The 20,077-nt window shown below is 49.6% G+C and overlaps 1 protein-coding gene across 2 annotated transcripts in view; it reads left to right on the top strand.

Moving 5' to 3' along the window:
• The window catches only part of gnav1 (guanine nucleotide binding protein (G protein) alpha v1), a 108,273-nt gene that overhangs the window by 60,605 nt on the left and 27,591 nt on the right, over positions 1-20,077 (top strand). For both annotated transcript variants that reach the window (XM_059948356.1, XM_059948355.1), the window contains exon 5: positions 8,686-8,814. In XM_059948356.1, coding sequence (XP_059804339.1) covers positions 8,686-8,814 — 129 coding nt within the window. The remainder of the gene's footprint in view (positions 1-8,685; positions 8,815-20,077) is intronic.

Genomic DNA, 20,077 nt, shown 5'->3' with positions numbered 1-20,077 from the left:
CCGGTCCAAGTCATTTAGTACACATTTCTTCCCCATTCTGACGTCTGGTCTGAACAACAACTGAACCTCTTGACCGTGTCTGCATGCTTTAATGCATTGAGCTGCTGCCACACGATTGGCTGATTAGATATTGACATTAACAAGGCGTATAGGTGTACCTAATAAAGTGGCTACTGAGTGTATGTCCTTTGATGACAACGTTATTGTCGGCAAGGGATGGGGAGAAGTCAGCCCGGAACAGAACACATCTTCCTCCAGCTTTATCCGGATGGGTTGAAGTTAAGGTTGGAAACATTCTGACTCCCAGTGTGTCGATGAGAAGTTCAGCCAGCACAGAATGGGAGAGGGGGAGTGCTTTTTTTTTTACAATGAAGGATGGTGACAGCTCGAGTTATGAAAAGTGTTCATTAATGTGATTGTCACCTTATGATTAACACTCTGCGTGTAGGTTTCAGCGGGCAACCGACAGGTTGGGTTAAAGTGAGTTGGTGCTTAAGGGCAAGCGTAAAATGAGTTATTATATTTATGAAATGCTTCTCAGGCAAGGTGGATCTGTGATTAATTTATAAATACTGTCTGCTTCTGTCAAATTGGAAGCTCAAAATGCGGTCTAAAAGGACACTGCGGTCCCTGGCAGTGTGATCTATCAGAACAGGTTAAATCCTGACAAAAATCCCAGATTAAGTCCCAACAGGACGGTGAAAGGAGTCAAATTCAGCAAATGTGCTGCTACCATCCGGGAAAAGGTACGGCGGCATTAAAGCCAGGACCCATCAGGCTGATTAATTCATGCTGATGCAACTGTATTTCTATGTTGACTGTCGTGTTGTACATATTGTTTATTATAAATTGCACATTTAGACAGAGAAGTAACATAAAGATTTTTACTCCTCATCTATATGAAGGATGGAAGTACCGAGTAATAAAATCAATTCAATGTGTGATGTCTGTGAAAGAGATCATCAGAGGCAGAGAACGAGTGGATAACCAGAGACTTTTCCCAGAGTAGAAATGGATAATACAGGGGGGTATCATTTTAATTGGAGGAAAGTACGGGGGGGGGGGATTCAGAGCTAAGTATTTTTTACACAGAATGTGATGGGAAGTTGCTGCTGGGTTGATGGTAGGGGCATTTAAGAAACTCTTTGACGGACACATGGCTGAAGCGCTTGTTCTGTGCTGTTACATTCACTTCTCTCTCCCCTCCCCTGGGCTCTAGGCTTTGGAGCAAGCTGAGGGATTTACCCCTTTCAACTGGACCATAAAGGGAATCAAGTGAAGCTCGTGGGATAGTGTTGGCCAGAAAGAGCTACATTCTACAAATCAGTGAATTCGAATGAATCGAGGACAGTGAAAACAGACAGACTAATTGTCTTTGTTCTTGCCGTGTGCTTGGGGATGGAGGCAGCCATTTTGTGAAGAAACTCTATTCTCCATTTTATAAGCTTGACTTGCTGGGCTTGATCAATGTTTTAAAGAAGACACAATGATACTTCGGGTAATCTGCTGGACTGGAGATCATTTCCAAATAAGAAGTTATTTGTGAGATGTTCTTTGGTTGGCTATAATATGCAGGTTTGTGCATGTTGGAGTTGGTGCTTTGCTGGTGTGATTTGAGCTGGTTGCTGATTGAGAACAAAGAGCCATAAATTATCGACTGTCACTTGATGGGAAGAGGGCAATAAATAGATGATGGCTTGAAGCAGAGCCAATAACAAGGTGTTAAAGGTTAGACACATGACCTGTGGCCAATGACAGGAACGTGATATTTGAATTGATAAGGAATGGATATAAAAGTGGATGCTTCGTGTGCTGGTAGCGGTAACTTCAAAGAATAACCACCACAGATTCAAGCATAAGCAACCCTGTGTGAAACGCGTGGCAAGTAGATTGGGACAACGAGGAATACCTGGCTTGCGTAAACTCCTTTGGGTAATACCTTTGCAATTCTTTGACTGTTCAGGAGGGTCAGGGATACCTAGTAGGTGTGCACACAAGGTACTTAGTGTATGAATTCACATACTTATTAGTTTAAACAATAAAGGTACTTGTCAGTAAATAGAGATCTCTCTGTGCTTCACTGATCATCGTTGTAAGAGGTATTTCTGACAACAATAGCAGTAGCTACTGATGTGGGCACAATGTACTGTTACACGTCAACAGACAGCGTCACCTCATCGTGAAGTACAAAGCAGGTGACAGACAGAAGGAAACCATTCTGTCCTTCGAGGCTCTGCTGTCACTCAATACGATCTCGGTTGGTTGTCAAGATTCTGTACCCCGTTCCTGCTAACCCTTTGCCTCCTTAAAGAAATAAGCATCTTCCTCCTGTCTGCAGAAGTCAGGCGCCGATGCCCGTGAGTCCGACAGAGGCCGGAAGCCCGGCCTGTCCTGCGGCCGGAGGACTATGTGTGTGAGAGAGGATGGGAGGGAAGGGACTTGCCCCGTTGTGTAGTTCCGCTGAGCACTGTGGGGCAACATCTACGCCCTGGCCCTCCCTCCCCCCACCCCGCGCATCCTCAGCTTGTGATGGCTGTTCATGCCCACGACGCCATTTCCCTGTACGTGTGATAAATTAATCAATCTAGATCCCAGTCTGATGGTGATACGGATTGTGGGAAAGATCTCCCCATCGCCACCTTGGGTTATATGAAAGCAGCATCGATTGAAAACCGTCCCGGATACAGGAGGGAAGGGCAGTAGTGCTGGCAACGACTGGGCCATTGCTCCTTAGCACAATTCAGCTGCCAAACGTTCCACACCACGGATAATATAATCTGCATTTGAGTGAATAAATCTAATCAGCATCCACCATCAGGCATGTGTCATACAGATTAATTGTTCAATTCATTAAATAATCTGGCTGGTTGTGGTGTCGGGCCAGACAGCGTTGAAGGTGCAGGGTGCCTGCGGAAGGACTTGGACAGATTGGGAGAACGGGCAAAGACGGCAGTGTAGGGAAGTGTGCTGGAAGGAATAAAGGTGCAGCCTGTTTTCTAAACGGGGAGCGAATTCCAAAATCGGAGGTACAAAGGGATACGGGAGTCCTCGCGCAGGATTTCCTGAAGGTTGGCTTGCAGATTGAATCAGCAGTGAGAAAGGCGAAGTTAGCATTCATTTTGAGAGGACTGTAATGGAAAAGCAAGAAGGTAATGCGAACGCCGGCCCTGATGCGAGGCTTCATTGGCACTGGTGAGACATTTGGAATATTGTGAGCAGTGTTGGGCCGCTTACCTAAGAAACGGTATGCTGGCGTTGGAGGGAGTTCACGAATGACCCCAGGGATGAGAAGGTTAACATATGAGGAGCCTCTGATGACCCTGGGCCTGCACTCACTAGAAGAATGAGGCAGAACTCAGACACGTCTCAAGTATTGAAAAGCCCAGATAGAGAGAATGTTTCCAAGAGGGTCCCAGGCTGGAGGGTGGTGAATCTGTGGAATTCAGCTGTCTGTGGAGGGTCACTGGGTATATTTAAAGCCGAGGATGGTAGGTTCTTGATTAATGAGGCCTTCAGAGGTTACGAGGAGAAGGCAGGAGAATGGGGTTGAGAGGGATAGTAAATCAGCCATAATGGAATGTTGGAGCAGACTCGATGGGCTGACTGGCCTAATTCTGCTCCTACAGTTACTGTGCAAAAGTCTTAGGCACGTACAGATAGCTAGAACACCTAAGACAGTACCGCTGTAGTTTTATGTATTGCACTGTAGTGCTGATGCAAAAATAACAAATTTCATGACATATGTGAGTGATGATAATCCTGATTCTGATACGGGTCTCTATTGTGGACTGAGAGTGGGAAGGGGGCAGGGAGAAGGGAATCATGGTTAGGGAGAGGGGAGGGAGCAGAGAGACATTCTGTAATGATCAGTAAAACAATTGTTTGGAATGAAGTTACCTTGCCTGGTGTCTCAGGGCTGAGTGTGTCTGCAAGTTCACCACCGTGGCCCCCTGGCACCCGTCCCACACCCCTCCCTCGGCGCTCTGCCCCCCGCCATTCCCAACATCTTTTGGCCCCGCCAGATATACAAGCTGGCTCTCCGCTCCACGTTGGCAAATAGGGCACTGTGCAAAAGTCTTAGGCACCCTGGCCGTAGTTCCAGATGGTTTGAGGTGGAGGGTTCACCCACTGCCAACCCTAAGGGCAATGAGGGATGTTCTGTGAACGTAGCTGTGGCAGATATCAGAGAATGAATAAACTGTAATAATGGTATTCCGGTTTATTCGAGCAGAACCGACAGCCCTGGCTCCACAGTTACAGATATCACCACGGACCCTCCCGAAGCGAACGGGGAATGTGGGACGCACAGCCATTATCTGTCACATCCGGTGAATTCTGAGCAGGCTGTCTCACAGGAGATGCACATCTGATCTCCATTCATTAGCTCCACTTCAAAGGAGCCCGGCGTGCATCATTTCCAACAGAGCGGAGTTGTAATGCTGTGGGAAAGAGGAGGTGGGGGGGGGGGGGGGGTGGCGCGCAGAAAGACCTGGAGTAGCAGGAGAGAATATCCACCTCTCGGTCGATTTTCTGTCTGTGATATAAGACGGAGGTCAGCCGTTGGTGCGATCGGCTCACTTACTAAGAAGGAAATGTGGTTGCCATGGTAGCATAGCGGTTAGCGTGGGCGCTATTACAGCTCAGGGTGTCGGAGGTCAGAGTTCATTACCGTTGCCGTTCTGTAAAGTGTCTGTACAGCCTCCCCGTGGAATGCGAGGGTTTTCCCCGGGCACTCCGGTTCCCTCCCACAGTCCAAAGACAAACTGGGTAGGTTAGTTGGTCATTGCAGATTAGTTTAGGATTAATCGGAGTTGCTGGTGTGGTGCAGCTGGAGTGTTCAGAGGGGTCAGCTCTGTGCTGTATTGCCACCGGGGCTGTCGGTAGAGTATTAAACACGAGGTGAACGTTAGCACGGGCCAGCAAACACTGAGGCTTGCACCAGAACCCTGCCAGCAAGAGTGAGCAGGGGAGAACTTTGTGCAGGGATTTAGGTCAAGGCAGAGGCCTTGAAATGGCTGCCACATTTCCAGAGGAAGAGCTTGTCAGAGCTAACAGGCATTCAGAGCTGGGAGGGGGATTCTGCAAGGGGAGGGTGATCGGGCACAGCGCCAGCTGCGTCTAAGGAGCCTGCGTGTTGGGGGTAGCTCGGGAGGCCTAAGGCTAGGTTGCGTTGTTTTCCGATCTCGGCAATTTACTCACAAACATTCCGCCACCTCGAGAGGAGACGCCGTCAGCACGATGATGGAAAAGCATAGGGGTGGAATGGTGGCGTAGTGGTTAGCACAACACTTTACGGTACCAGCGACCCGGGTTCAATCCCCACAGCTGCCAGTAGGGAGTTTGTCCATTCTCCCCCCTGACCGCGTGGGTTTCCTCCTCCCACAGTCCAAATACGTGCTGGTTGGTAGGTTAATTGGTCATTGTAAATTGTCCTGTGGTTATTCCCCTCTCCCCCACTTACCTAGCTTTGTCTCCTTCCTCTCACCCTACCTTCCTATTCTGGGATCTTCCCCCTTCCTTTTCAGTTCTGATGAAGGCTTCTTGGCCCCACACGTCGACTGTTTATTCCCCTCCACAGATGCTGCCTGACCCGCTGAGTTCCTCCAGCACTTTGCGTGTGTGCTGTTGAGGTAATAATTTTCATGGGTTCACTGTCTGTTCAGAAATCTGATAATGGGCGGGGCAGAAGCTGTTCCTGAAGTGCTGAGTGTGCGTCTTCAGGCTCCTGTACCTTCTCCCTGATGGCTGTTATGAGACGAGGTCGTGTCCTGGCTTCCCGAGGCATCACTTTTTGAAGATGTTCTCAGTGGTGGGGAGGCTGGTTCCTTCTCTGTTTTAACAAGCTCACTTCGATTCCGTTTGCCCATCCTGGTTCCTGGTCAGTGCGAGAACTGCATCCACTTTCACCCTGGAAGTGCACGTGTCCCCCTGACTGGGCAGCAGCTGGTGAAGGGGCGAAGGTCCTGGAGTAACGCACACGAGATGCTGCAGGAGCTCAGCGGGTCGGGCGGCATCCGTGGAGGGGAGTAAACAGTCAACGTTTTGACTCAAGACCCATCATCGGGCCTGGGTTTTCACAAACTCGTTTACTGATATCACCCCGTGGTTAACAAAGTGGTTGAGCCAGTAATGCCATCACGGCGTTGAGTGGACAACTACCTCAGCGGGTGAGACTTCCCCCTCTAATAACGAGTTCAAAAAACTCTTAAAGTGACAGGGCGCCGTGCCTGGCTGAAGGACAGAGCTGAAACGTCCTCTTGCCCAGGGGCTGCTTGATCGTCACGCAGAATTTTAAAGCACCAGGTAGCTGACGTTTTGACAGGCGAATTTGAAACCAGAGGCGCTAATTCTTCTGTCTCCCCACACAGAAGCTCAAGGTGCTGGGTACCACCCCCGAGGTGGCGGGCTGATGTAATAATTACAGTGTAGATCAGTGCGCCGGTAGCTGCATGTCATGAGCCAAGTGCACTGCAAGAAAAGGCTTGACAGCTGATTCACTCTGACAGGTGAATTCACAAAAGGGCCTTAAGGGGACAGGTTTAACGTGACACAGTGGAGATGTTTCCCTTTCATTCCAACCTGACTGGTTATGCCCTGCCTGAACTGAGGCAGCGTATCGCCATTGGCCCGTTCTTGTCACGCGTACCCAGACACGGTGAGAAGCTTCTCTTGCGGACTGTTCGCACAGATCAGGTCATTGGGGTAGAGCAAGGTACGACAACAACAATGCAGAATAAAGTGCAAAAGTTGCGGGAAAAGGTACAGAGCAGGTGAAGGATAAAGTGTGAGATCGTAAGACTGTGAGGCCAGGACTCCAGCTTACACGAGGGTGTGTTCAAGAGTCTGATAACTGGGGTAGAAGCTGTCCTTGAGCCTGGTGCTAAGTCCATTCAGGCTTTTGTCCAAAGGGTTTAGGTTTCTATACAGACAATAAACCGACCCATGAACAGTATTTTTGCTCTATTTGCACTGCTTATTTTTCACTTTCTGTGTGTGTGGTATTTACAGTACTTTTAAGTAGTCGTCTGACTTCAGCAAACTTACAAATCTCATGACAGATGTCAGTGATATTAAACCTGATCCCTTGCGCAGGATCCCCTGAAGGTTAATTTGCAGGTTGAGTCTGTGGTGAGGAAGGCAAGCGAGACATTAGCACTCATTTCGAGGGGACTAGAATATAAAAGTAACGCTGAGGCTTTATAAGGCACTGGTCAGAGCACACTTGGAGTATTGTGAATAGTGTTAAGAAAAGATGTGCTGGCGTTGGAGAGGGTCCTAGAGGAGATGCACAAGAGTGATCCCAGGAAAAAAAAGGATTGATGTATGCGGAGCGTTTGATAGCTCTGGGCCTGTACTCACTGGAGTTTAGAAGAATGGGTATGGGGAATCTTACTGAAACTTTTATTGAAAGGCCCAGGCAGACTGGATGTGAAGAGGATGTTTCTTATCGTGGGGAGTCTAAGAACAGAGGGCACAGCCTCTGAATAGAGGGACATCCACTTAGAACAGATATGATGAACAATTTCTTTAGCCAGAGGGTGGTGAATCTGTGGAGTTCATTGCCACAGTCGGCTATGCAGGCCAAGTCAGTTGGGTATGTTTAAGGTGGAGGTTGATAGGTTCCTGATTTACCGGAGAGTAAAAGGTTATGCAGAGAAAGCGAGAGAATGGAGTTAAAAGGGATAATAAAATCAACCGTGATTAAATGGCAGAACAGACTGGATGGGCTGAATGGCCTAATTCTGATTCTGAGAGTATTCTTGTCATCTGGGGATTGGTGGGCGGCAAGTTGTGGGAGCGGGCGAGAGTGCCCTTCAGTCCTGCCTTGGCCGAGGAGGGTCATGGGTAACGTCCGGGTGCTGGCCAACCATTGTGCGGGAGTCAACAGTGAGTGCTGGTGTGGGGTAAAGGGGGGCAGTATTTGGGGCTGGAGAAGGAAGTGGGATTTGGTGGACGAGGGAAGCCGGGAGTGAATCTAATGCGAGGGTGGAGTGAGAGAGGAGGTCATATTGGTGAAGGGGAGCACTGAGACGAGAGATCATACGGTTTTTGATGGGCTCTAGGCGGAGGTCCCTTTGCTACGCTATTGCATGGTGGGCGGAGGGGGGAGGTACTTCAGCTGCTGTGTGGGGGGGCAGGAGGCTGTGGAGTTCTGACGTTTCTGCCATTCGTTCTTTGGGGTTTATTTTCTGTTTGTGAAGAGTAAGAATTCCAGGTTGTATAAAGTATACATTCTCTGACAGTAAATTGAACCAGTTGGAGTTGGATTTTGACAAGGTGCCACACAGGAGGCTGCTTAACAAGCTCAGAGCCCAGGGTACGACTGTTTCAGGGCCAGGGCCTAACTCTGCTCCTGTACCTTATGGTATAACGTGCTGCAGGAATTCAGCACCCATCAACGTTTCGGGCCGAGACCCTTCCCCGGAACCGGAAAGCCGGAAAGGGAGGGGGAGGAAGGCGGAGGGGGGGGGGGTGGATTGTGTTGGTGGGTGAGAAAACATTGCGAATGGTGGGGTTGAGGGGAAGCCACGTCAGGACAGCGGGCAGATCGGAAGAGGCCGCGGTGGCTGGGGTCTGCGTGAAAGAAGACTGCCCTGCTGGTGGGTGGTTGGAGCGGGGTCTGTGTTCGTGGATTCTGCCCTACCCCCCCACCCCCGTGAGACCTCATTTCTCCTCTTTCCGCAGTTTCTTCCTCAACATGAACAGGATCACTGCCCCCGAGTACAAGCCAACGCAGACGGACATCCTGAGGGTCCGCCTGCGCACCAGCGGTGTGATCGAAACCCAGTTCAAGATCAGCAGCCTGCTCATCCGGTAAGCGCCGGCTCGCAGTTCGCCCCCAGCGGGCCTGCCCTCTGCGCAGACGTGACCCGCGGGGCAGCTGCTGGTAGCGCGAGGCACCCGAGGGAGTGAAGTGAGCGGGTTGTCCCCCAGGGTGTTCGGCCGGTTGGGTGGCGGGAACCCGTTTCTCAGTCCCGGGGGAGTTCGGGCGAAGGGGTGGGGGAATGAGTCTTGCCCAGCTTTGTGCAGGGGGTGGGTGGTCACTGTGGTCACCTCCCAGTGGCACCCCGGCTGTTACCGCAGCATGAGCTGCTTGAAGATCCTCCCATGAACCCCATCCCTGTATCTCCAAATCTCCCAAAGCCCCTTCCCAGTACTCCCCCCATTTCCTCTCCTCCCCCAAAACCCCTTCGCCATGCTCCCAAACTCCTTTTCCCTCACCCCCTCCCAAAATCCATTCTCCCAAAACCCTTTCCCCTCACCTGCCACTCTCCCAAAATCCATTTCCCTCACCCCCACTCTCCCACATTCCTTTTCCCTCACCCCCACTCTCCCACATTCCTTTACCCTCACCCCCACTCTCCCACAATCCTTTTCCCTCACCCCCACTCTCCCACATTCCTTTTTCCTCATCCTCCCACTCTCCCAAAGTCCTTTTCCCTCATCCTCCCACTCTCCCAAAGTCCTTTTTCCTCATCCTCCCATTCTCCCATTCTCCCAAAATCCTTTTTCCTCACCCCCACTCTCCCACAATCCTTTTCCCTCATCCTCCCACTCTCCCAAAATCCTTTACTCTCACTCCCCACTCTCCCAAAATCCTTTTCCCTCATCCTCCCACTCTCCCAAAATCCTTTTCCCTCATCCTCCCACTCTCCCAAAATCCTTTTCCCTCATCCTCCCATTCTCCCACAATCCTTTTCCCTCATCACCCCCACTCTCCCAAAGTCCTTTTTCCTCATCACCCCACTCTCCCAAAATCCTTTTCCCTCATCCTCCCACTCTCCTAAAATCCTTTTCCCTCACCCCCACTCTCCCACATTCCTTTTCCCTCATCACCCCCACTCTCCTAAAATCCTTCACCCTCATCCTCCCACTCTCCGAAAATCCTTTACCCTCATCCTCCCACTCTCCCAAAATCCTTTACCCTCACTCCCCACTCTCCCAAAATCCTTTTTCCTCAACCCCACTCTCCCAAAACCCTTTCCCCTCACCTCTCTTTTTCACCCCCTCACTCCTCTCCCAAAATCCACCCCAACCAACTCGTCTCCAGTCTCCTTGCCCCACACGCATCCCCTCTTTTCACTTCAGGTGTACACTGCCCTCAGGACGCTGAAGGCCTGTGGAAACGCGGGCTGTGGGTGTGGAATACTGTTCAGGCAGAGTCTGTGGCTCTCCGGTTCAATGTGAGCCCAGCTGCCCCCCTCCTGGTCCCCCTGGACCTCCGTGAATCCGGGACCAGATTTACTAGTTGGCTTTTGTGACACTTGCAAACTCCCCAGAGCTCAGTATAAAAGCTGTCTGAGGCTCCTGGTGGCTGGGTATTGAAGTCTTCCACTCAAGCCAGCCCCTAATGAATTTGTAGCCATCAGTGTTCTGCGTGATGTGTTTGAAGTGTCGCTCAGTTTAGCTTTTCTCCCCGTCACTGGGTGACGTGTTGGTCCTTTTGAACGTGAGTCCTGCTTTGTAGTTTCTGAATTATTTGCACATTTCCAGCATCATTATTTTCTCAGAATATCCCAGAATTCTGATAAAAATTGTAATTACTTCTCCGCACCTCTCATTTAATGCCCCATCTCTGACAGAGGCAGCTTTCTGTTTATTGCAGCATTTGTCACGGTGTTCAAACCCAGCGGGAGAGTTGCCCGCTGAGGCATGCGCGACTGCCTACGGCAGGATCTTGCTGTGCGCAGAGAGGTTTCCGCTTCAGTGCTTCTCGTAGAGTCCGACCGCACAGGCAAAGAAAGGCCTTTCGATCCGCCACATCCATGCTGGCCGCCTAGTCCTGTCCGCTCGCACCGGGACCATAACCCTCTGATCGCTTCTCATCCATTTAGAGATTAACTTTATCTGTCGCCTGCGCCCTGTGCCGTTCTGCATCAAATCAGATCAGCAAGGGTTGCGCCAGGCGGCCTGCTTCCGGCGCCAGCATAACATGCCCGCGACTGACCCGTACGTCTTTGGAGTGTGGGAGGAAACCCACACGGTCGTGTCAGCTTCTTGCAGGCAGACGTGGGGATCAGAACCCAATTGGTGATCAGTGGTGTTGTAAAGAGGTTACTGGCCCGCCCGCACCTAACCAAGCTTCTCTTAATCTGTATCCACCACTTCCAGTGGCACTTCATGCCCCTCTCTGAGTGAAGATGTTCCCCCTCAGATTCCCCTTGGACATTTCACCTTTCACCCTTAACCTATCACCTCGAGTTCTGGCCTCACCCAACCAGAGGGGGAGGGGAACTGCTTGGAGTCACCTAGTTTTCTGCAGTGTGTGTCTAAAAGCCTCTTAAACATAATTATATTGGATTCCACCACCTCTCCTGTCAGTGCATTCCCCATATCAGCCACTGTCTGTGTCAACACAAAGAACTCTTCCGCATGCCCTGTAAAACCATGCTCCACGATTGAGAGAAACATTTTGATGATTTACTTGCCTCTCAGTCTATCAGGCCACACTTGGCCAGGTTTATCAGGAATGGAGACGCATACCTTATGAGGAACGGTTGAGTGAGCTGGGACTTTTCTCTTTGGAGGGCAGGAGGATGAGTGTTATTTCACTGGAGGTGTACAAGATGATAGGAGGCTTAGATCATGTGGATGGCCAGAGACTTTCCCCAGGGCAAAAATGGCCAATTCGAGGGGGCATTATAGAGGAATGTATAGAGGTGATATCAGAGTGGTGGGTGTGTGGAACACACTGCCAGGGGTGGGGGTGGAGGCAGATACATTCGGCACGTTTAAGAGGCTGTTAGAGGCGCTCATGGATGACGGAAAAATGGAGGGCTATGTGGGAGGGAAGGGTTAGAATCTAATGATCAGATTGGTCCTGTAGGTTAAAAGGTCAGCACAACATTGTGGGCCGAAGGGCCTGTACTGTGCTGTACTTTCTACGCTCAGTAATAAAATTCTGCCGGAAGTTTAGGTGTTTGATGCTGTAATCAATTTTTTAAAAAGTCAGCACCTTCTGCAGTTGTAATTGTGAGTGACGCAGTTGAGGCAATTACAGGCAAAACTCTGACCTGCGGGGAGTGGTGGGAGGGTGTCTGCACTGCCGGTAACGGAGCGAGTGGCCTCCACTCGGTGACTGACTCTGCCCCGTGTCTGAGTAGCTGATGTGATGCTGGATAACATCAGGCTGTTATGTAAGTGTACGGCCCTGGGGAGAGAGAGGAAATACTGGAACGCGCTTACAATGTCTCTGAATGTACTGTGGTGAAACCGACAATTAAAACGGCAATACTACAGTTGAATTAACATCTTCCCGTAATGGAAAAATCATCAGTGCGAGGACGCTGATTAAACACACGATACAATAAGCTAACGCATAGCTGAACTCTGCAGTGCAGGATGTTGCCTGGTTTGGGCTGGTATGCATGTTTTATTCAACATTAACATAGAACAGCAAAGCACAGCACAGCACAGGCCCTTCGGCCCACAGTGTTGTGCTGACCCGCAACCTACTCCAAGATCAATCTAACCCTTCCTTCCCACATAGCCCTGTATTTTTCTTACATCCATGTGCCCATCCAGGAGCCTGTTAACTGCCTCCCTCTGGCAGGGCATTCCCGTCTCTGTGTAAAATCCTCCTCTGGTATTGCCCTTATATTTTCCTCCAAACACCTGAAAATTATGCCTTAAGATATAAGATCAGAATTAGGCCATTTGTCCCATTGAGTCTGCTCCGCCATTTCATCAAGGCCGGTCCATTTTTTCCTCTCATTCCCAATCTCCTGCTTTCTCCCCATATCTCTTCATGCCCTGACCAATATCAATCTCGGCATTAAATATACATGGACTTGGCCTCTGCAGCTGCCTGTGACAGCGAATTCCACTGATTCACCACTCCCTGGCTAAAGAAATTGCTCTTCATCTCTGTTCTAAAAGGACCCCTCGCTGTTCTGAGGCTGTGCCCTCTGGCCCAGGACTCTCCCAACGTAGGAAACATCCTCTCCACATCCACTCCATCAGAAACATCCAACCGCCCCCTTGAAATAGCCGTTTGCTCCTGTCATCTCGTACACCTCTATCAAGTCGCCTCTCGTTCTTCTTCTCTCCGAAAGAGAGAAGTCCCGCCCTGCTCAACCTATTCTGATCAGATATGCTCTCCAATCCAGGCAGCATCCTGTGGAAAATCTCTCTGTAGCTTCCACGTCCTTCCTATACTGAGGCAACCAGAACTGAACTCAAAACTCTGAGTTGCTCTAACCAGAAGTTTATAAAACTGCAATACACCTCACAGCTCTTGAACTCAGGCCGACACACCTTAACCAGCCTATCAACTTGCGCAGCAACTTTGAAGGATCAATGGACGTGCTTCTGGTCGGGCTACCATTTCTGTGTCTGGCCGTGTCCTTGTTCAAAGGGGAATGAACAGATGGGCTGGTTTGTAACATGCAGCTGAACTAACGATCAGACTGTGATTCAGATTTATTTATCACCTGGATTTACAACCAACACACCCAAGCATGCGCTGGGGGAGCCCACGAGTGTCTCCACACATTCCAGTGCCGACACAGCAAACCCGTAATGCTCAGCAGAACAACCCAAGCAACAACAATATCCTTGGAATGGAATAACTCAGCGGGTCAGGCAGCATCTGGGGAGGGGAATAATCAGTCGGCGTTTCGGGCAAGACCATTCATGGGAACTGATGAGTCCTCATGAAGGGTCTTGGCCCGAAAAGTTGACTGTTTATTCCTCTCCACAGATGCTGCCTGACCTGCTGAGTTATTCCAGTATTCTCTGTCTCTGCTGCTCTGGATTTCCAGCATCTGCAGAATCTCTTTGTGTTTCTGAATGGAATAAAAAGAAGGCTTCAATCCCCATAGGACTGTATCCTCATTAGGTTTGGAAGCTCTTCTGCACTGACTTCACTTCACGGGGTAGGCGGGTACATCTCCACAGCCCTCTGTGGGTGTTGGCCGTCAGAAACTTCCTTTGTGTTTGTCAGCACGTGACGGTCTGGGCAGAGGTGTCGCTCCCGCTGGTTCCATGCAGATCCTGAAAGCTGGAAACGCATCCTGCTCGTCGTCCAAAATCCCGTTCAGGCAGAACAGAGGAATCTTGACGTTCCAGTCCAGGTCAGAAAAGAATCGTGATGGAGAGGCCGTGAAGCTGTGAAGTTTGGCTAAATTGTTCGCTGCCTGGAAATCAGACACCATGACCCTCTTTACATAGTTTTAACAGCTGAATTTAATGTTTTTGGGGGTGGGGGGGGGGGAAGTACCTTAACAATGGAAAATTGAATGTTATTTTCTGTGAAAGTGACACGGTGTCTCCTGGACAGTGTGGAAAGAATCACCATTGTCACAGTACATGTACACACTGGCCACTTTAATACCAACCTCTTGTACCTGATAAAAGTGACCACTGTGTGTATGTTCATGGTCTTCTGCTGCTGTAGCCCGTCCACTCTAGGGTTCGACATGTTGTGCATTCAACCACTGTTGTGCTGTCCCACAACCGCTGTCGTAACGCATGGTTTACTTGAGTTACTGTCGTCTTCCTGTCAGCTTGAACCCATCTGGCCATTCTCCTCTGACCTCTCCTATTCTGACACTCACTGAACGATTTCACCGCACCAGTCTTTGTAAACTCCGGGGCAGGGCTCCCAAACCTGCGGTCCACAGGCCCCTCAGTGAACGGTAGAGGCCTGTGACGTAAAAATAGTTGGGAACCCCAGTCCCCCGTCCACTCTAGAGACTGTTGTGCGTGAAAAATCCCAGAAGATCAACAGTTTCTGAGATACTCAAACCACCCCATCTGTCACCAAATATCATTCATTGTCAAATCACTTCGAGCGCATTTCTTCCCCCATTTGGTCTGAGCAGCAGCTGAACCTCTTGACCCTGCCTGCAAGCTTTTATGCGTTGAGTTGCTGCCACATGATTGGCTGATTAGATATTTGCATTAATGAGCAGGTGGACGTGATAAAGTGGCCTCTGTTCCCTCTGCTCTCCCACGGTGTAACATCAGGTGTTGCATTAAACAGCCGGGGGAGTTCGAGTCACCGAGTTCAACTGTTGGAGCCTAACTGTATGTGACATTCAGTGTAATCTCCGTGAGACGGACAGGGGGGCTTACAGCTGGGTACGCTGCCTTCAGCTCACTGTCTCGCAGTGTCGTATATTAGTCAGCTAGCCAAGGACGTCAGGCTGTCGTGTCACAGAGCCAGTCATTAATAGAGCATAATTACCTGTGATTGATGAAGCCCTCTCAGATGCAACGTTTATTTTCATCTAAATTAGCTCCCATTGTAAAGTATATTTGAGTAAAGGGCAGTGATGATTGAGTCTTTTGAAGGTCAGTGATCTTCACCCGTGTGTACTTCTGCCTTCTGCATAGTTAATGAGAACAGCCAGTTTTCCTTCAGATGGGGTAATTACTGTGCTAGATGGGCTGTGGTTATCTGACCAGCATAAAACCTTGATTACAGGCTAGCTGCAGAGTCACGGGGGAGCAGGCCATTTGGCCCATTCCTCGTTGCTGCCGTCACGACCCATTCAGCCTAACTGCGCACCCCTTTCGAATCGTCCTTTTGTCAAAGCAAACTTCTGAATCTCCCTCTCAGCAATTAGTGTATTCTGGTTCAATGCCACCCTCAGCTGTGGGATTCTGCTTTCGACCTCCTCTCTCTGTGATTACATTTTATCCTGTCCTCTGGTTAGGGAGAACCTATTGTATGGTATCCTGGAAATGTTGGCCTGGATTGATGGGGATTGGCAAGTGCATGGCTATTCCATTGCCTTGTGTTGAATGGCATTCTGGAAAAGCTGGCATGGTTTATTAGGGATTGGCAAGTACTTGCCCAGGAAGCAGGTTGGCAGGGCTGCGGAGAAGGGGCAGGGGGGAATGGGTATACTTACTGTGAGTCCTGAAGCTGGCAGTGGGATGATGGGCTGTACAGAGTTGGTCCTTTCCAGCATAAGGCTTCAAGGTTCACTGTAAAGGGAACTGTGGCTTCTATAACAGAAAATAGGAGCAGACCAGCCAGCAATGTTCCCTCTAAGGTGTTTGCCACACACACACACACACACACACACACACACACACACACACACACACACATCTTTTGCTACTATTGCACGAAGAATTTGCTTCTTGAGGATGAACTTTAGGAGCCGGGGAGCTCAGGAACCACCGTCCTCAGCTGCAGCTGAATCCACAGCATTTCTGTTCCATTGACGGGCGCTGTTAAGGCATTAAAATTAATGAATCGATAATTCTCAAATCATGTTTATTTCACTCTCTGCAAGTTTATATTTACACTAACTCGCTCCTGACTCAGCAGCAGCCCCAGGGCGGTGGTCCCTGAGCTCCCAAAGTCCATCCAGAGGGAACGTTCCCAATGGTCTCTTGGATCTGAGTTCGATTTCAACATTTGAGAAATTTGGATAGGTGCGTGGATGGTGGGGGGATATGGGGGGCTATGTTCTGGATGCCAGTTGATGGAATTAGGCAGCATAATAGTTCAGCACAGACTAGATGGGCCAAAGGGCCTGTGACTGTGCGGTAGTGTTCTACGACTCTTCCATTCAGTACAGCCATGCCCAGTCATCTGCCTCAGTACCATGCTCCCACCATCTCCCCATACACCTTTAAGCATCCATAAGTTTATCTACCTCCTTAAGTGTACTCCGCATTTTGGTCTTTGCAACAGCACATTACAGATTCGTGCCCCTCATCTCAGAACTGAAACAGGTTAGAGAGTGCAAGAGGAGATTTATCCCATTCCATGGCCTCTCCGCTCCCACTGTGAGGCCTGTGTCAGGTTGGAGGAGTGACACCACAGATCCATTAGGGTAGCCTCCAAACTGATGGCGTGAACATTGATTTCTCCACCTTCTGGTATTTATGCCCCCCCCTCCCCTTTCTCCTCTTTTCTGTTCTTCACTGTGGCTCGTCTCCTCTCTCTTCTCACCCGGTTCCTCTCCTCCTTCCCATGGTCCACTCCCCTCCTCTCAGATTCCTTTTCCAGCCCTTTACCTTGTCCACCTCCCATCCTCTTACTTCCCTACCCACCCAATCTCGTTCCCTCTCACCTGCCAACTTGTACTTCTTCCCTTCCCCCATCATCCCACCTTCTTATTCGGGCATCTTCCCCCTTCCTTTCCGGTCCCGATGAAGGGTCTCAGCCCGAAACATCGACAGCTGATGCCCACCCATAGGTGCTGTCTGACTTCCTGACTGTTGTTGCTTGAGATATACTAGGATGTTGTGGGGATTGAGTTTTGGGGAGAGGTTGTGCAGGGTGCAGAGTTAATTTTTGCCATTGTCTTCATCTCCAGAAGCCTCAAGCTCCAGAGATCTAGAAACCCCTCAAATGTGTTTTGGCAAGGAGTCCTGTGAAGAGTCTTTAAATCTTTCCTTGTGTGTAGGACTTCAGAGATGGAAATCATTGGCCCTTCCACAAACCGTGAGAAACATTGAAATGAAAATGTCGCAGATGATGAAAATCTGAAACAAAATAGAGAATGCTGGAAACACACACCAGGTCAGGCAGCATCTGCGGGAAGAAAATGGGGTGAACGTTTCAGATCCAAGACCAGTTTTCATCCCTAACTGTGTCCAGTTGAGGTCTAAGCGCTGCCACTGTGAAAGCAGAATATGCAGGAGGAGCTGGCCGCGTCGGGCGGCTTCCGGAGGGAGAATCAGGGTGACAGCTATCCTCTCCAGACAAGAGCTGTGCTGTTTAAACTTTCATCCCTTCTGCTCCTGATCAGCCTTTCATATAGTTATGGACCACTGCCACACAGAACCACACCTTTCGGCCCATCCAGCCCATGCTGAGCTGTTATTCTACCCAGTCCCATCAACCCGCACCTGGACCATTGTTCTCCACGCCCCTCCAATCCGTGTACTCACCCAAACTTAAATGTTGCAATCGAACCCACATCCACCACTTCCACTGGCAGCTCGTGAAGAGTTAGAAAAAGTTAAAGTCTGTCCCGAGCCGTATAGGCTCATCAAGCCGGTGCCTGTGCCGGTTTCCGTGGCGTGAAGTGACGTGTGGCTAAGTGCCTTGATCAAAGACACAGCAAACTGCCTCGGCTGGGGCTCGAGCTCACAACCTTCAGATCACTAGTCCAATGCCTTTTCCCCTTGGCCACACGTCACCCTGAGTGGAAAAAGCTACCCTTAACTACTTCACCTTTGACCCTTAACCCAAGTCCTCTAGTTCTAGTCTCACCCAATCTCAGTGGAAAAAGCCTGCTTGCATCTACCCTATCTATACCCCTCATAACTTTGTATACCTCTATCAAATCTCCTCTGATTCTCCTACGCTCCAGGGAATAAAGTCCTAACCTACTCACCCTTTTCCTGTAACTCGGGTTCTGGCAGCACCTCTTGAAATTCTCCCTGTGACTTTCAATCTTAGTGGTACCTCCATATTCTTCCTGCTTCTATTTTGGGTTTCCAGCATCAAGTGCTTTTGGCTTTCATTTTGTGCATTGGCAAGATTAGCTTTGTTTGTCATGTGTCCATCAAAACATTGAAAACAGAGAGTGGAAGGTTGGCAACGAAGTGATGGCTGGAGTTCTGTGAAGTAGGCAGAAGCAGTGGCCTTAAATATTTATCTGCTTCATCGGGGAAGTTCGTTCTCTGGAGCCTGTCAGATAAGAATGATTTGATAGACTGTTTATTAACTGTCTCCAGCAAGCAATATTGTCAACTGTGATTTCATTTATACCACTGATGGAATGGCATTTTCTGGTTCCTGCTGTTGTTTGAATGCTAAGCTCCTTTGTTGCTTATCTTTTAGTCATGCTATCAGCCTCCAGGTGCCGGCAAATCCTCGAGCCTGCAGCCGCGGTGAGCGTGCACCTGGTGCTGCCCTGACTGCTGAGGGAAATCGAGGGGGGAGGGGCTGGAGCAGATCACTCGGCCCCTCAGACTGGCCCCGCAGTTCAATGTGTTCAGGGGTGATCCACCCAGCAAATTAGGAGAATGGCCCAAGAATTAGCAAATGGAATATAGTGTAGGCAAGTGTATGGTCATATACGTTGGTAGAGGGAATAAAAGCAGGGTCTGTTTCTAAAGGGGGAGAAAATTCAAAAATCCAAAGTGCAAAGGGACTTAATATCCCCGTGCAGGATACCCTAGGTTGGCTTGATGGTAAGGAAGGCAATGCAACGTTAGCATTCATTTCCAGAGGACTGGACTATAAAACCACTGATGTAATGCTGAGGCTGTTTGAGACATTGGTCAGACTGTATTTGGAGTATTGTGAGCAGTTTTGGGCCCCTTATCTAAGAAAGGATGTGAAGGCATTGGAGAGGGTCCAGGGTGGGTTCGTGAGAACGATCCCAGGACTGAAAGATTTAATGTACGAAGAGCAATTGATGGCTCTGGGCTCGTACTCGTTGGGATTTAGACAAACGAGGGAGGATCTGACTGAAACGTTGAATATTAAAGACCCTGATAGAATGGATGTGGAGAGGATATTCCCTAAGGTGGGAGAGTCTAGGACCAGAGGACACAGCCTCAGATTACAAGGACACTCATTTAGAACAGAGATGAGAAGGAATTTCTTTAACGAGAGTGTGGTGAATCTGTGGAATTCATTGCCACAGACAGCTAAGGAGGCCAAGACGCTGGGTATAATTAAAGTGGAATTTGATCATTTTTGATTAGCAAGGGTGACAAAGGATATGGGGTGAAGGCTGGAGAATGGGGTTGATAGGGAAAATAAATCAGCCACGTTTGAATAGCAAGCAGACTTGATGAGTCAAATGGTCTTATGGTCTGATCCTAACCCGAAGATGCTCAACAAAGAAGTCCCCCAGTCTACGCCGGATCTCACCAGTGCAGCGGAGGCCACATCAGGACTACTGGAAACAGCTGACCCCAAACGTATTTGCAGGTGAAGTGTTGCTTCACCTGGGATGACTGTTTGGGTCCTTGAACGGAGGTGAGGGAGGAGGTGAATGGGCAGGTGTAGCACTTCTTCCGCTTGCAGGGATTAAGTGCCAGGTGGGAGATCAGTGGGGAGGGGCAATTGGACAAGGGAGTCACAGAGAGGGCGCCCCTGCAGAAAGCAGCGAATAGGAGGGGAGATAAAGCTGTGTTTGGTGATGGATCC

Source organism: Hypanus sabinus, chromosome 23 (genome assembly GCF_030144855.1).
Source record: "Hypanus sabinus isolate sHypSab1 chromosome 23, sHypSab1.hap1, whole genome shotgun sequence".
NCBI classification, from domain to species: Eukaryota; Metazoa; Chordata; class Chondrichthyes; order Myliobatiformes; family Dasyatidae; genus Hypanus; species Hypanus sabinus.
The sequence above is the reverse complement of the archived record's forward strand: the minus strand, read 5'-3'. Positions and strand labels throughout refer to the sequence as shown.